At 41.8% G+C, this 16,694-nt stretch overlaps 1 protein-coding gene across 5 annotated transcripts in view; it reads right to left on the minus strand.

Annotated features, from left to right (window-relative positions):
* ANOS1 (anosmin 1) overlaps positions 1 to 16,694 on the minus strand; it is a 696,329-nt gene that overhangs the window by 82,408 nt on the left and 597,227 nt on the right. For all 5 annotated transcript variants that reach the window (XM_032391219.1, XM_032391217.1, XM_032391218.1 and 2 more), the window contains one exon: positions 6,603 to 6,665. In XM_032391219.1, the coding sequence (XP_032247110.1) occupies positions 6,603 to 6,665 (63 nt within the window). The remainder of the gene's footprint in view (positions 1 to 6,602; positions 6,666 to 16,694) is intronic.

The raw sequence follows: 16,694 nt of genomic DNA on the forward strand, positions 1-16,694 counted from the left end.
TGATCCATGTGCACAGCAGAGTCTGGGCCATCCTGGATGCTGGACTAGGCACCTGCAGGTGTGAGTGGGTCCTCACGTGACTCATCCCTGGTTTCATACTCCAGAACTCTGGGCTTCTGACCCATGCGTCTCCAACTTCACACCCCTCGCAAGACTCATTTCCGCGAGCACGTGAATGTGGTCAAGTCTTCCCAAAGGAAAGGTACACGAAAATCACGTCCTCAAACTCCGAGCCCCTGGCCACAGCCCCTCTCTCCCCTTCTCCCACACACACGGTCTTAGAGAAGGAACCTAAACATACACAAACGGTTGTGTGTATTCGGTCTGCATTTCCTGCCATACCTTCTATTCGACAACCCAGAGTTGTAGAGATTGATGACTCTTCCTCCACGGAAACCCTCTGACCGATTTCCAGTCACCTCCTCACAACAAATTCCTCTTCAATCTGTACCTCACTGACCTATCACAGAATTCAAAAGTGTTAACCTTGCCCTCCCCTGGAGAGTAAAAATGGCTAATATTCACTCAATGTTTCCCACGTTCAGACACTGGTTAAGTGCTATAAATGCATCTTTCCTATTTTACCTAAATTTGATGCTCTTACAATTTCCAGCATATTCCCTTAACTCCTTCTACCTGCTCTGTCCCTCTTTTCCGACAAGATAGGTCTTTAAGTCATTCAGAATAATCTCCAATCTCAGCTTTTTATTAACTTTCAAAACTCATCAAGTGTCCTCTAATTGAATCTCATATAATTCTGTATTCCCCCAGCATCATATAAAAATTCAATGAAAATGGAGTCTCTCTATTTCAAAAAAATAAGGGGAAAAAGCCTACATTCCATGGAGAACATGTCCCATCTAGCCAATAAATTACTGAACAACCCTAAAAAGTCACTGAATATGCTTGACTTTCTCATTTTCCAGGGCTATAAAATTTGATATAATGAGGATAACTTCCTTTATAAGATGACAGGTAAAGGAAATCTCACAACAACTGTAAAACTTCATAAGCATTCCTTGAAATGTTTCCATTCCATGACTCCCACTATCCCCTAAATTGAAAGGGAAACCGGGACAGAGTCTGCAATTTCCACCACTGCCCAAAGATCACAATCCAGAAATATAAGGAACACTTCTATGCGTTACGAAAATGTAAAAGGTAAAGGCTTATCATATCTAAAAATAAAAGTTTACTATGTATAATACTAAAAACTAGCATTTTTTTGAAAATGTGCTCTGTGCCGGTCACCCCAGCCTCCACCCCGTGTCACGATAACTGCTGGCCACTCACGGGATTTCAGCATGGAAAGTGAAGCTTTCAGAAGAAACCTTCCACAGATTCCACCTTGACACCCTCCAACACACCTGTGCTGATTCTTGTGTTTCCCCCACCCCCACCCCTGACACACACACCTGGGCATATGACATCATTTTCTTGTTCAGCACTCGTCAACTTATTTCCGTACATTTAACCCTTTTACAGATGTCCCAGACACAGGAAGATGCAGCTTCCACTTCTCAACGGATGCATTTACTGCATGCCCTGGATTGTAAGACTAACTGGGTTTTGGAGCACTGGAAGGTTAACAAGTTTGAGTGCAAGAAAGCCCCTGTAAGAGCGTGATAAATCCTAACAGCTTTAGTTTCTGATGTGTGTTTTCAGTACTACTGGAACATTCCATGGCCCAGGGCACCCAAAGTAGTAAGGAGCTTTGTTCTTCCTTCAATTCCTTGAAGTGCCCTTAATTAACTAGGATTTTGCATGATCAAAACTCCCTTCTTGTTCAAGGGTGTTGAAGCGCAGATGGTCGGCCAACAACGTTACGTTAGAAACAGGCTCTGATTTATTTCCTGCTGGGGGGAGTACAACTTCATCCTCCATTCTGTACTGGGACACAGAGCAGAGTTAGGAGGGGGAGCCTGGGGCAGCATACAGTGGAAAAGAGATGGACCACCACCTGGATTCCAGATCTTCTTCATCTACCTATTAAACATGGACTCTTGGGCAGATAAAACCATTTCCTCTTGGTGTGTCAGTCTTGTAGCCCATTCAGTTCACCAAGTAAAATTCAGGCTTAACTTCTAAGAATGGTTGTGAAAATCCAATATAGTAAGCTTGGAAAACATTTTGAAAAGCAAAAAACACAAAGAAATGAGTCAGTAATCCTATCTGCAGTTGAGTGAAAAATCTTCTTCCTCTTCCTATGTTCACAATGACAAGAACTGGCTCTATCAGAATCCAGGCTGGTCCAAGAACAGCTTTCCTGTAAGTCCTGGGTACCTGTCTCATTAGTGGATCCCTGACCCAGATGGGGTCTCAGCTTCTCCACGACCCTAACGTACACTTCACATTGCCAATGTGGACATCCCAGTGAGTACCTACTAGGGTGGGGATATTGTGAAATCAGAAATATCATTATTAAAGATGAGAGGTGTGTCCTCCAGCAAGAAGGTCACTCAAACTACCGTGTATCACGTTTCATCAAAACTAAGACAACAGCAATTATAGTACACATAATGATCTTATACCATTAAGAAAGAAAAAGAATATTTTCCTTGATAATTTAGATGCTTACAATTGTAAGAAAGGAACATTTAAACGTGAAGAAATGTGCATTTTATGATCAGGAAGAAAAATGGTTTACTATGATTTTTAAATCTTTAAAAAAATAGTAAGATGGAGATAATGTTTAATTAATAAACTAAAACAATAAAGAATGACCTGTCTATGTATCTGTCATGACCCAACATGCTCCAAAAACTGACACGGGAAAAATTCTCCCATGTGATCCATAGAAGGAATCCTGCAAGATTCCTGCTCTAACACGTTTAACTTTTCCATTTAAGGAACGACATCGTTAACTCTGACAGCAGTTTGAAAGGAGCAAAAGCAGAACTGTATAAATAATCAAATGAGAAGTTAAAGAGATCAATGTGTGAGGCAGCCACGAACCAATTCTAGGTATGTGATTATGAACATGCCTCCAAAAACCTCTTCCATGGAGGAAAATTGATTTTAATGACTAAAATGCCAGGAACAATAAAGCTGTGTTCAGAAGCAGGTGCTGGTCACACAGATCAGGAAGTAAACATTCTGAAGGGTCAGGCAGGTTTTGTGACAGGATTAGGACTGTTGTTTTTCTTAGGGCAGGAGTTTGAAAACTTCTTCTGTAAAGGGCCATGTGGTCAGCAGTCTCAGCTTCACGGACCTCAGGATCCATCACAGGTACTCAGCTCTCCTGCTATAGCCCCAAAGCTCCCTCCGACAGTATGCAACCAAACTGGTGTGGCCGTGTTCCTACACAACTTTACTTATAAAAATGGGAGGCAAACCATGCCCTAAAGCTCAGAGTGTCTTGCGAATCAACACACGGGGTCAAACCTATCTAACAGTTTAGCTGTTCCACTTGGAGGACAATAAACTCAAGAGTCCTTGTGGGTGTAAATGTTCACAAAGGGAAAGCTTCATAGGTTCATGGAAACAGGGATCTTGTAGGCACTCGTTGCAAGTCACGTGATAAGTGAGAGGAAGAACAGGATTGTCTTAGGGCTGCCTCAATGAAGGATCAGCCTCCAAAATGCTGAAATGGGGATCAGTCTTGCAGGATTCGGTCTTCGTCAACGTCACAGGCAGACATCACCGCAACACAGAAAGAAACAAGACACAGAGATGAAGAATGCTGAGAAGAACTAAAGTGGAACAGGCGGGCTCGAGCGGTGGGACCACTGGGCTGAGGTCTGCCCACAAAGGGCTCACGTGACCTGGCCTCTACTTGTCCTGCCTTTCCAGTTTCAATTCACCCCTCCCACCACAGCAGGAATCACTGTGGTACATGAGTCCCATTTTAATCAACTGGATTTGGTTCAGAAGACCTCACAGTTGTTTCAGAGAGAAGGGGTATTGTACAAGTGTGCTATCACATTCGGAATTTCCAGGGACAGAGGCTTCAGATGACCTTCAATGACATCTTCCTTCTCAGGGAGCAGATGTCACAACATCAACCCAGCGTCACTGATATGAAGGGATCGTGTGTTTATGATGCAAACAACATGGTACGTCTCGTTCCACAAGATCCCACGACAGCGTATTTTAACTTACATGGATATATGGTTTGTGTACAGCATAGAATACAAACTATGAGTAGGAGGGCAAGTTGTAGAACATACAAGACTCTGCATCAATTCATCAGTTTTGTTGTATTTCTGATGACTCTGCTCTGTTCAATGCCTCAAGGGGCCTGACCCACCTCTTTCTATTTGCTTTTTAGCAGACCCACCTTACAGTGAGCTGCACTGAGTCACAACGGCCCCTGATGTCATCACCTCTCTTTGCGCACATGAGTGCGTGCGTGTGTGTGCGTGTGTGTATGTGTGTGTGTGTTGGGCGGGACCTGTGACTCGCTAACCCGTAGAATATGGCAAAGGGGAAGAGGCGTCACACCTGAGAATATGTTGCATTATAGAGACTTGCTCTCAGCAGACTGCAGATCAAGACTCTCCTGCTGGCCTTGAAAAAGTGAATAGCCATCTCGTGACCGGCCTGGGGGGCCACGTGGTGAGGAAGTGCAGGCAACTTCCAACAGCCATCGAGAGAATGGGACCTCAGTCCTATAACCGTAAGGAAATGAGTTCTGCCAACAACTAACTGCAATGAGCTCAGAGGCAGATTGTCAGCAGAAGCAGCTGAGCCCCCAGACGAGAAAGCAAGCCTAGCCAACACCCTGATTACGGCATCGTGGGACCCTGAAGCAAAGAATGCATTTAAGTCATGTCCGAACTCCTGACCCACAGAAACTGTGAGATAATAAATGTGTGTTGTTTTAAGCCACTAAGCTTGGGGGTCATCTATTAGGCAGCAAGAGATAACTAATATAAAGATATATTAAACTGAATGCCAGGTCACCATATGTTTTCTGGAAAAGTTTGGATGGAATCCCTGAAGAAGCCAAAATGTTTTGGGGAAAATGGATGGATAATATGTCAGCTCCCTTGAGGGAGGACAGAAACCATGATTGATGGTCCTCTGTATCACCCCCACCACCCAGAAAAGGGCTGGATACAAAGACGTAGGAAGGTTCTTCTATGGGAGTTAACATTCAATCGTTAGCTTAGGGGTGAGTGTCCTTGCAGAGTAACTGGGCTAAATGACTTCAACTATCTGCCAGTCCTGTGTATTATTTGAGGCATTTTCATGTTCACGATTACAAAATGCTTCCAAAGACTTCAGTGACAGAAATCCTCAGGTCCGAAGCGCTTCCAGCAACACAGACATCATTATGTAAGAGTTTGCGAATCACCCATATTCCAGCAGCCCGTCACAAAATGCTGAGTCCCACTTCCAAAGCAAAGTAAAAGTGAGATTGGGAAAATCACATATCGATCATGTCTGTGCTGAGAAACATTTCCTCCACTGCACTCTGCTAAAGCCAAACTGAATACTTTTCTACAAGAGCCCAACAACACTATGACCCCCCCATCACCGTCCAGGGAAGTCGAGCCAAAGCAGCACTCGGATGCAGGGAAGAGGGGTGAGGCTCGGGGCTTTTGCTTTAGGCTGGGTCTTTCTACCTAGAGTGGGGGAGCCATCGGACCTGATGAGCTCCAACTTCCTGGTCCTCCGTGCCTTCCCAACGTAACTCTTATGCACTTACTATATGCCTTTGTTTATCTCCACGCATAAGGGGAAGGTCTGTGGGCAGGAGCTCGGAAGGGTTGCTGTCAGTCTCCAGTTCCCTTCAGAGAAGCCCTGGACCATCGTTTCAGTCCAGTGCCACAGGGCCTCCCTTCTGGTCCGCTCCCCACAACCCTCAACGGAGGTGCTTTGATTGCTACAGTGGACTCTTCGACCGCTGTTCCCCACCGGCCCTCGTGGACCATCCCACTCTCCTTTCTTTGAGAGGCCAGCAGTCAGCAGGCAGGCCGGCTCCACATCCTCCCGGCTGCACCCGAGCAGATCCCAGGCTGCGTCAGAGCCTGGGCCCCCGACTCGCTCTGGAGGAGATGGTCCAGGAAAGCAGCTCTTCCCCTCTGCAGCACGACTGAGGGTTTTAGACAGCAGGTGTCTGGGACAGTAACACCCTTTATTCTCTACCTGAAACCACCGGCCAAGTAAGAGCCTCGCACCCGGTTAAAGGCGGGCAGGCAAGCGTCCTGCCCAGGATATGGGGGCCCACAGGGTGAACGATGAGATGAAAATGTCGAGAACCCCGCTACTGATAAAACGGCTGGCTTCTCCCAAACACCATGAGAACGTCAACATCGTGCTGACAATTGCTCGTACAACAGCCGTGCTGGAAAGTAGAAGGACAGCAGTAGCTTCTACCTTGGAAAAGGTTCTCGTCTCTAAGCATATGTAATAAAATGGATTCCAATAATGGAAGCGGTGGGTAGCTAGGTTTTAAGAAAGCTCAATAATGTTTTTCCCTTTTACATGAGTTCACAACACACACACACACACAGACACCCCTCCCTGCAGTAAACTGAACTCCCCAACCCGCAGCAGAACGTAGGGGCCCTTCCCGCCAGTGATGAGCGCGGAGCACCGTCAGGCTGACGCCGCATCCTGGGCACCTCCGGGCACGCGGGGCGGGGCGGCCTTACCTCACAGACGCTCTGGCACTGCTGCTTCCTTGGGTCCCAGGACTCCTTGCAGGGCTCCAGACACTGGGGGGAGTAACAGTGAAAGGAAAGAAAGAAACGGATGAGAAGCAGGGCCAAAGGGAAATCACCTGCACTCCTTACTTTTCCACGCCTGCTTCTGCTCGTCAGTTTAGGAAAGCCCGCTACTCAGTGCATCACTTGAATGGTGTATAATGGCATCGGAGCGAGAGCATCACGACAGGACAGAAACTTTAAAAGATGTCTATTTCAACACAGCTGAAAAAGGAAAGTTGTGCAGCCTAGAGGGGACATGTAGGAAATGTAGTGCTATTCACCATCGGGCAGAACTTGTATTCAGTAAGAAATGTTTTCTGGGGGCGCCTGGCTGGCTGGGTTTGGTGGAGCACACAGCTCTTGATCTCGGGGTTGTGAGTTCGAGCCCCACGTTGGGTGTAGAGATGACTTAAAAATAAAATCTTAAAAAAAAAAAAAAAGAAATGTTTTCTAAAGGTTGTTGTCATCGGTGAATTTTGTTTTTTTCAGAAGCTTTAACATGAACTTGCTTTACAATTGGCAACATACGACTATTGTCTATATAGTCTCCTACGGGTGATCGGGTGAAGCCTCACTGTATTAAATATCTATATATAACATATAATTGTTAACTAATGTCTTTAGCCCAATGGATCTAACAGCATTAACATGCATCCACTTTAATTACTCTAGTAAAATATATTGAATACACCTTAACATATTTACCAAATAAATATTAGAATATATTGAATCAACCTAAATATATTGAATAAACTGACATGAGAGTTTCAGAGTAAAGTCTAAATATATGTTTAAAATGTATTACCATATATATTAACAAATCAAAGATGATAACTAGGCTCCATTATCCAATAACAATCATAATAATAATGTTAATAGAAATAATAATGTATAGTACATATACATATATGTATACATATATTACATATATTTATATATGCAATAATAAAGAATAATGTTGAATAAAGTATATATACATGTATAATAGTTTATTACTATATATATAGTATTAGTATAATATATAAAATATAATGCTATATATACTATATGTGTACTAAATACATTACGTATAACTATACCACTACACCACGGAAATATATATATACACACATATATGTATACCACAGAAGTATATATACTCCATAAAATACAGTATCTTATACAATATAGAATACTATGTATACTTTATACAACATACAGTAATAAATAAGAGATCACAGCCAGTCTTCATGGTTGAAATTAAAACGTTACATTCATATGAATAGAGATCGGATTCTCAATTTTATGTCTTAATGCAAGTTTTAATTAGTAAAAATGAAGAGTCCCATATAGTTAAATGTCAGTTCTCTAAACATTGGCTTACCCCTGGCTCCATCAGGTCATATATTATTTTATCTCTATGATTTTTATTTCATTATTGATAAATTTCCCAATTAGGATCAAAGTTCTCAGTTAAATTCCAGATAAGTATACTCTAGAATTCAGGATATATATATATATCCACATACATATATATATGGACATATATATCCATATTCAAGATACACACACACACACACATATATATATATATACCGATACTGTTTTCCACTCCACTTGGTAGTCACCTCCCCCTCTGTTTTAAAATAACACAGTTTAAACTCTAAGACTCTCTACTCTCCATTTGTCAACTGCCCATCTGTCATAGCAATGCTGCTCACAGTGTGATCAATGACTGATAATATGAACACCTTGCAGTTTATCAGAAATGCAAGCTCATGGCCTGCCCCTACACCTAGAGTCAGAATCTCTGGGAACGGGGCCCAGGAATCTCCGTTAGCAAATTCTCCAAGAAATTCTGATGCTTACTAAACTTGGAAAAGACCTGCCTTATTGTGGTAAACATTTCCCAACATATACGTGTATCAAATCACCACATCGTACAACTTAAAGTTATACAAGGTTGTGAATCATATCTCAATAAAGCTGGGGCAGCAGGAAGAACTGCTATAGAATTTGATGGGAAAAAAAGAGTCCATAGGGCCACCTGGGTGGCCCTGTCAGTTGAGTGACTGTTGATTTTGGGTCAGGTCATGATCGCAGGGTTGTGAGATCAGGTCCCACATCGGGCTCCACACTGAAGATGGAGCCTGCTTAAGATTCTCTCTCTCCCAGAACACCTGGGTGGTTCAGATGGTTAAGCATCTGCCTTCAGCTCAGGTCATGATCCCAGGGTCCTGGGATCGAGCCCCATATCGGGCTCCTGGCTCAGCGGGGAACCTGCTTCTCCCTCTCTCTCTATTTCTCCCCCTGCTCATGCTCTCTCTCTCTCTGTATCTCTGTGTCTCAGATGAATAAATAAAATCTTTAAAAAAAAACGATTCTCTCTCTCCCTCTCCAAAAAAAAAAAAGAGTTCATATTGTCCCTTCATTTTTTATGAAAAACCCATCTGTTTCTTGTAAGAATATTTTAGATTGTATATTCTTTAATGCTGCATGTGAACAATTCGTTTTTTAGTTATTTTAATTTTAAAAACTTGAGCTCTTCCACGGTACTTTTCCAAGACTTACACAAGCTTGTGCCAAGTTTCCTGGTGTCCACCTCTCCCAAGCATGTTAAAACCAATGCACAGTTTTTTGCCAATATAACAATTGTAAAAGAACACCATTTTTCTAACAGCAATGAAGTCACTTAAAAATTTGTCTCCCGAGGTGCCTGGGTGGCTCAGATGGTTAAGCGTCTGCCTTCGGCTCAGGTCATGATCTCAGGGTCCTGGGATTGAGTCCTGCATCAGGCTCCTGAGCAGGGAGTCTGCTTTTCCCTCTACCTCTGCCCCTCCTCCCTGCCTGTGCACAAGTACACGATCTCAAATAAATAAATAAAATCTTAAAAAAAAAAACTTGTCTCCCTTACACATTTTATGAGTTCTTTCAAGAGTTAGTTTTGTTTCCTAAAGGTATGTCTGATTCCTTATCCTCAGACCTCTCTATTTGTTTTAAGATACTGGCTCCTAGCCAAAAAAGTTTAATGGTCACTTAATAAGTATATCTAGACCTAATTCCTTCTCAAGACCATCTGAAGTGAATAAACGGCATTCTTCAGAACACCTTGAGATTTTGTTCGGTTGGAGACGTGTCCTATGATGCGGGAGGACCCCTCTGTAAGATCTGGGGATTTTTCACGGACACAAGTTCAGCTACTCACAAATCAGTGTAAGCAATTCATTTAAAGTTGTATTTCAGTTGCATGCTTGCCTCATTTCCAATAACCAGTAATCATCAGTGTCTAAAGATACATCACAAAATGTTATTAATGACAGCCAACATTTTCTTTTAATAATCCTCTGTGAAAACTATCTGACAAGAAAAGCCTGGATATGGAAATCTGAGTAAATCTTTGCAGGATCCATTTGCCAAAGCTCTATTTCTTTATAGTGCTCTTAGCCAGGTAAAATGATGGCAATAAAAGCCAAAGAGCGGGGTAAAAAAGCCCAACCATTTCTCTCATGCTTCAAACAAGAAGAAAAAGCATCCTGTTTCTCGGGGGGAGGGGGGGAAAGAGGGCAGACTCAAATCTCATTTCCATGAGAAAAATAATACTACAAGCAGACAATTGCTTTGGTATATACTACATATCACAACGATAAGTGCCCTAGTCAAATTCAAAAAAAAAAAAAAAAAAAACCCCAGTAACTGAATTTACTATTTTAGCAAGCGTTTTAAGCTTTCACACTTTAGGATGATCAACAATTTGAAATTATTTCTTCCCACGTTACTGTCTCAAGCCAAACGAAGCAAAACTTACAATTTCAGGGAAAATTTTAAAAAACCGGCTGACAGAGCTAATCACGTAGATCATCATTTGGAATGTAGACACCAATTATTTTTCACTTAATCTAGAAAGATACATTTGCAATATCACTTCCTTAGCTTATAATTCTGTATTACATTTATACTTAAAAATACACAGTAATATAAAACATGTACGTATAATATTCTACTAAAATATAAGACACACGAGCAATGAAACTTTGTGACATTTACTATGATATTCTTAATACGTAGTAGCAGCTCAATAAACATCTGTTAAATAAATTTATTGATAAGTTTCAATGTTATTGTAGGCAGTTCCTGGAGTTGGCACATTCATATTTGAGCGTGGAACTATTTCTCCAGGGAGCAAGCAGATACTGAGTAAGAGTGAAGGAGGGTAAGTTAGGAATGATGGGAGTGGCAGGAAGAACAGAAAGCTGGAGAGGTCAGCTGGTGACCAGAGGACAACTGCTCCCCACTGCCTTCTGGTTCTTGTCCAGGACCGCCTGGCACTCCAAACTTCACAGAGAAGACAACGACACTGACTTTATGTAAACCTTTCCAACGTCTACATATATTGCGCAATGCTGTGTAGGTAATTTTATTGCTATTTATTTAGGGCAGAAGATATTAGATACATTATTTTAATTGCTCTAAGTTAGTGGTTTTGAAATGGCAGTGAGTTTGCCCTTGCGGGGAACACTGGGTGACGTCTGGAGATGGTTTTGTTTGTAGCAACTGAGGAGAGAGGAACTGGCTTCTAGCAGGCAGAGGGCAGGGACGCGGCTGAAACATCATCCAGTGCACAGGCTAGCCCCCAACGTGATAAAAAATTATCTGGCTCCAAATGTTCATAGTGCTGAGGTTGAAAATTTTCTTTTAAAAAAAGCAACATAAATGCAGTGGATTAGTCATAATAACAGAGTTGATCCTGAGAAAGAAGTTGCCTGGGAGAGAGGAGTAAAGGCTAAGTCAAAACTGTCACCTCTAATTATGCCACAATTCTCCATGTTTTGGTCACATTCAACCTTCTAAGACATGGTTTTGATAATGTGAGTTCTGTGATAAAATCAGACAATAATTATCAAATTAAGCCCAAAGTATATGGTTTACATTCAAAACATCTGGTCAACCAGCAAATCCTTCATAAACAGCTTCTTCAACCCCTCATGAATTACTTTCTATGAAGCTGGTCTCTTTTCTGTTCCCCAAACACTAGATCCCTCGACTTCCACTGGGTTACTGAATTTCTTCCTTAAAGAAAGCCTATTCTGTCCTTCTCCACTCCAGTCAACAACTGCTTCAAACCACCTGTTTTGACCAGCGCTATCCACACAGCACGCGCGGATTCCTTCTCTGCAAACCATGCAGCTTTTCCCCAAGAACGCTCACATTATATTTTCGAGTTATTCGCAGAGGCTACGTTGTACTGAAGTTACATTATCTCCAATTGACTGTAAACTCATCTTTGGGAGCGCCTGTTCTGCTAACCGTTCATAATCCTTCACAAGTCACGTGGGGGTGAGCATGCAAACGACAGGACAGATTCTCAGGCACATCCCATAGACTGTGGCAACGCAGCTGGTGCAGAACGGAGGCACAGAAAACCTGCCTGGGTTTGAGCCCCATCTCTGCCATGTGTCTAACCTACAACTGTTAAAAAAATCGCATAATTATTTAGCCTCCATTTGCTAACTCAAATATGAGAATACAATCATTCACACTAACTTGTGAAAAATTTTACTGAACGCCAAAGAGTGCCAGAACCTTTATGGATATATAAAGCACTCTGAAAATTATTTGTTCAATGGGGTCCCATAACAACAGGTCTACGGAGGTACGTAACGTTAAGTACTATTATTCTTACATTTTAGACAGAGGAAACTGCAGTGCAGAGAGGTTCACTAAACAAAGCAAGTGACTGCAGTCGAGACTTCAGGAACTGGGAGTTGTACCCATGATCTGGCACACTCAGAGGAATGTTCTTTCCATTACAGAATGCCGCCCTGTTTATGCCACGTGCTGCATAAGACGTGTCCTATGATGCGGGAGGACCCCTCTGATCTATGTGAAAGGGATTTGGAAACTGAAAAGTACTTTGCAAATCTTTAAGATTCTTAAATTATGATGATCTCGGAAAGGATTCAACTCCAAAATGCCCTAGGTAGGTGTTACAAATTCCGAGGTACTTATGAAATCATAACCAATAAGACTGAGTATTTCATATCACAGACAAAGGGGTCCAACTCTTAGGAGCCGAAGTACCGACAAAGAGGGAAATTACTGATATCACTTTGGTGAACTACCATCTGGACAGATGAGCACGAAAGTCCATACCTTACATTTAACCAAACACTTCCATAAAAGGAAATTATATTACCTTCTATTGCATTACCAGCAAAGGAAATTCTATTACCTAAATAGCAATTACAATAAATTCTGAAGCATAAAAGGTTCCTATAAAATTCAAATTTTCACACATGTCCAATAATCAAGGAAACAGAACCCATAATTACATTTTATTAAATAAACAGAACCCATTAAAACAAAGCCACCAGCATTCTGTACATTCCTACCTGTTCAAATTAACATCTGCTAAATCAACAAATTAGGATTAGTATTTCCTACGTGCGATGTATTCATCTAGTCTCCAAGATGGGGAGAAATTGGCAGTATTTCTGCCCTAACGCAGTATATAATCTTCATGGGAGAAAGCCTGTGATTAAGTCTAAAGTGATGAAGCATAAAATAACCAAGAGAAGAATAAGGTGCCATAAGACACTGAAGAAGGGATATGTATTTCCATCTGGGATAACTAGAGGGGAATGTAGAGAATTGAGGACTCATGGATTAACTTAGGAGGAGGAGTGGGACTCTACTAACTTTCGCAGATCTGGGGCCTGGATGATATATGTGGGGCGGGGGGCGGATATGATGCAGGATAGCTAAAAGAGAAAACGCAGTAAACTACAAGGCTAGAAACACAGCCCTTGGAATTCAATGCCACTAGCTGTCCTAGAACAGAGAGGTGCTTGCCTCACTTTGTGTTTGAGATGACTTGAGTGTTGCTGCAATATAATGATTTAAAAATATATATATTTGGTCATTCCGATGACCAAAATATATTTCTCAAATATATTTAATCTTTGTCCACCGTTCCTGAAAATGCTTCAGAGCCACAAAGGTGAAATGGGTGTCTTGTTATTAAGGAAGGTGACTTTAGGCCCACCCCTACACCCACCAAAGGGCAGGGGCTGATTGACAGGAGGACCAATCATGTGATCAGAGGGTTGGAACTTTCAGTCCCAACCCCTGACTTCTGGGGAGGGGAGAGGGGCTGGAGATTGAATCAGCTAATACTTAGTCAATCATGGCTAGGTAATAAAGTCCTCATAAAAACACAATAGGACCAGAACACCTGGCTGGCTCAGTTGGAAGTACCTGCGATTCTTGATCTCGGGGTCGTTGAGTCCAAGCTCCATGTTGGGTGTAGAGATTACTTTATTAATATATATACACTATATATGTACACACACACACTTATAAGATTACTTTATAATATCTCATATATAATATATATTACTTTATATATCTCTTATATATATACTTTATATATATTACTTTATATGCATAGTATATATACTATATATATACTTTACATATATATATATGCATATATTTAAAGTGTATATATATATATATATATATATATATATATATATATATGCTTTAAAGAAAACCCACAAGGGGACTGTTCTTTTTATCCTTTCCAGACATTTTTCACGCTTGGGCAACCAGAACAATTCCATGTGCCACAGAGCTGGGCCCCAAGCTCCACAAGGACAGAAGCTCCTTTGTTGGGGACCCCCGCCCTATGTATCTCTTCACCTGCCTGTTGATTTGTATCCTGTATCATATCTTTTCATAAACTGGTTAATGTGTTTCCCTGAGTTCTGTGAGCTGCTCTAGGAAATTAATCGAACCCTAGGAGGGAGTCGTGGGAACTTCCAATCTATCTCCAGTCTGGATCTGACTTTGGCCTATGAAGTTGGGGGCGAGGTGGACAGTCTTACAGGTTCTGTGGTATCTGATACTATCTCCCTGTAGATAGTGTCAGAATTGAGTTGAATTCTCAAACACGCTGCTGGTGTCTGGGAATTACCTGGTGGTGTGGGAGGGGGGAACCCCCACATTGGAATAGGCTCCAGGAGCCCTAAAAGAGTTGGAATAGGAGTTGGATTACACAGGTGAGGTTGTAGCAAATGAAACCAGAGCAGAAGTTTTTGCAATGTCTTTCAAAGCTTCTGTCTGCCATTTATAGTGTCCATATGCCATCTAGATGGCAGAGGACACTGGATAAAAGGAAAAGGAACATGAGCCTAGGAAAGGCAATGTGGGGCTGCAAGCTCATGGACACAGTTACCGGTTTGCTGTAAAAGACAGGAATGAGGGAGAAATGAGAAAAGGAAAACACACCAAAATTTCTAACCTCGATCTGAAAGGAACCCATGGTGTCCCTAAGGTGGAGTGCGGGGGAGAAACAAACATAGGGAAACCTGGGCAGTTGAGACTCTAACATGATGAGTTCAAGGCATCCAGTGGACATACACAAAGGGATGCCCAACAAGCTACTGGAATTGTGGACATGGAGTTCTGGAGAAAGGCTGAAGAAATGATGAGCACTTATAAACTTCTCTGCTCTTTCTACGTCATTCATTCATTCGTTCGTTCCTTTTATAAATATTTGCAGAATTCAATTACCGCAGTGTCATGCTAAGTAATGGGTCTGCTAAATCTATGAACTACACAAAAAAACTGCCTCCAAGTTCTATACCATCTAGAAAGGTTAAAAAAATAAGTCATGTTTGTTTATAAGCAAAAGTCCAGGCTACATGTGAAAAAGGAAACAGAAAATAGGAAGATTAGAGTGTCAAGACTTTGGGGAGTTGGGCTATTCAAGAGCTAGAACGGCAACACTGAGGAGATCTCCCATCGCTCAGCAAAGATGTTTTTGTTTCCCCTTTTTGTGTTTGTGCACAGGACACTGGAACTCAGGGAGACACAGACTTGGAACATGCTGGTGAAGAGAAGGAAGGGATCAGGTGGAGGGGGTCTGACCGAAGATGGAGGAGAACAGGAAATAATCAATTGATCTGAGGTCCCAGAGAATGTTGCAGGGGCTACAACATGAAAACATAGAATTTTAGAGAGGCAAGGAATTTCTGATGGCATCTATCCCAACCCTACACCCTCCAGACTCAGGAACTAAAAACATCTTCATAGAGGCAATGGCTGGTTAGCAGGATTTCGGACCACGGCTCTATCTATAATTGGACACGGGCCATTGAATTTCACTGTTCAACTTAGGGGATGTAAGAATTTGGATGTGGAGATACAAGACAACGATCAGGAGAAGCACGGCTGTTCTAGTCAGAGTTTTCCCATGCGGTGAGAAGGCGATCAGATGTATGTTCCTTTCTACGTGTAGTTCTGGTGGTTGAGCTTGAGAGGTCTTCAGTCGATGGACAAGACAGACGACGAGGGCACAGAAGTGGATGATTCCTGCCAGGTCTGAGGACAAGAGACAGACCCTGGATCCTTGGAGTTGGATCAACCAGGAGGACGATTCCTCATCTACCACCTGCTAAATGGTTTTTCCCCATTCTAGTTGTATTTTAACCTCTCTGAACCATAGGTTTCTGCCACATAAAAGAATGGAATAATATTTGCCAAAGAGGATCATTTTGAAATAAATTTTATAAAGACAACCTTTTAAAATACGTACACAAAAGTAGGTGCTCAATGAATCTGGTTCCCTTCCACTTCTAAAGGACCAATAAAAAGAATTCATTTTAGTTCTTTCATATTTCCCTGATACCTACCCTTTTTCTTTTAACCAAAGAAGACAATAAAATTTCTTTTCTTTCCAGTCTCTCAAGCATGTTCCAATAATTGTTTTAGAAGTACCATGTTTTTTTTTTTTTTGCCCAAATTCCAACAGCTATGTTTGGTTGGGGTGGCATTATTCTTGTGTGTGTCCAGAAGGTGGGATCAGAAGGAAAAATTGGAGACTAGGGCACTGTGCATTTTGTAAGACATATGGTATGCTTTCACAAAAAAAATTTCTGTTGAATAATATGAAAGCAAATAATGGTTTATATTTAATTTTTCGTCTTCACTGTTGCCTGGGTATAAGGACTAAGCTTTGGGTCTCACCAAAAAAAAAAAAAAAAAGTCCATCTTCTC

This window comes from Phoca vitulina, unplaced genomic scaffold (assembly GCF_004348235.1).
Source record: "Phoca vitulina isolate PV1807 unplaced genomic scaffold, GSC_HSeal_1.0 scaffold60, whole genome shotgun sequence".
In the NCBI taxonomy this organism is placed as follows: domain Eukaryota; kingdom Metazoa; phylum Chordata; class Mammalia; order Carnivora; family Phocidae; genus Phoca; species Phoca vitulina.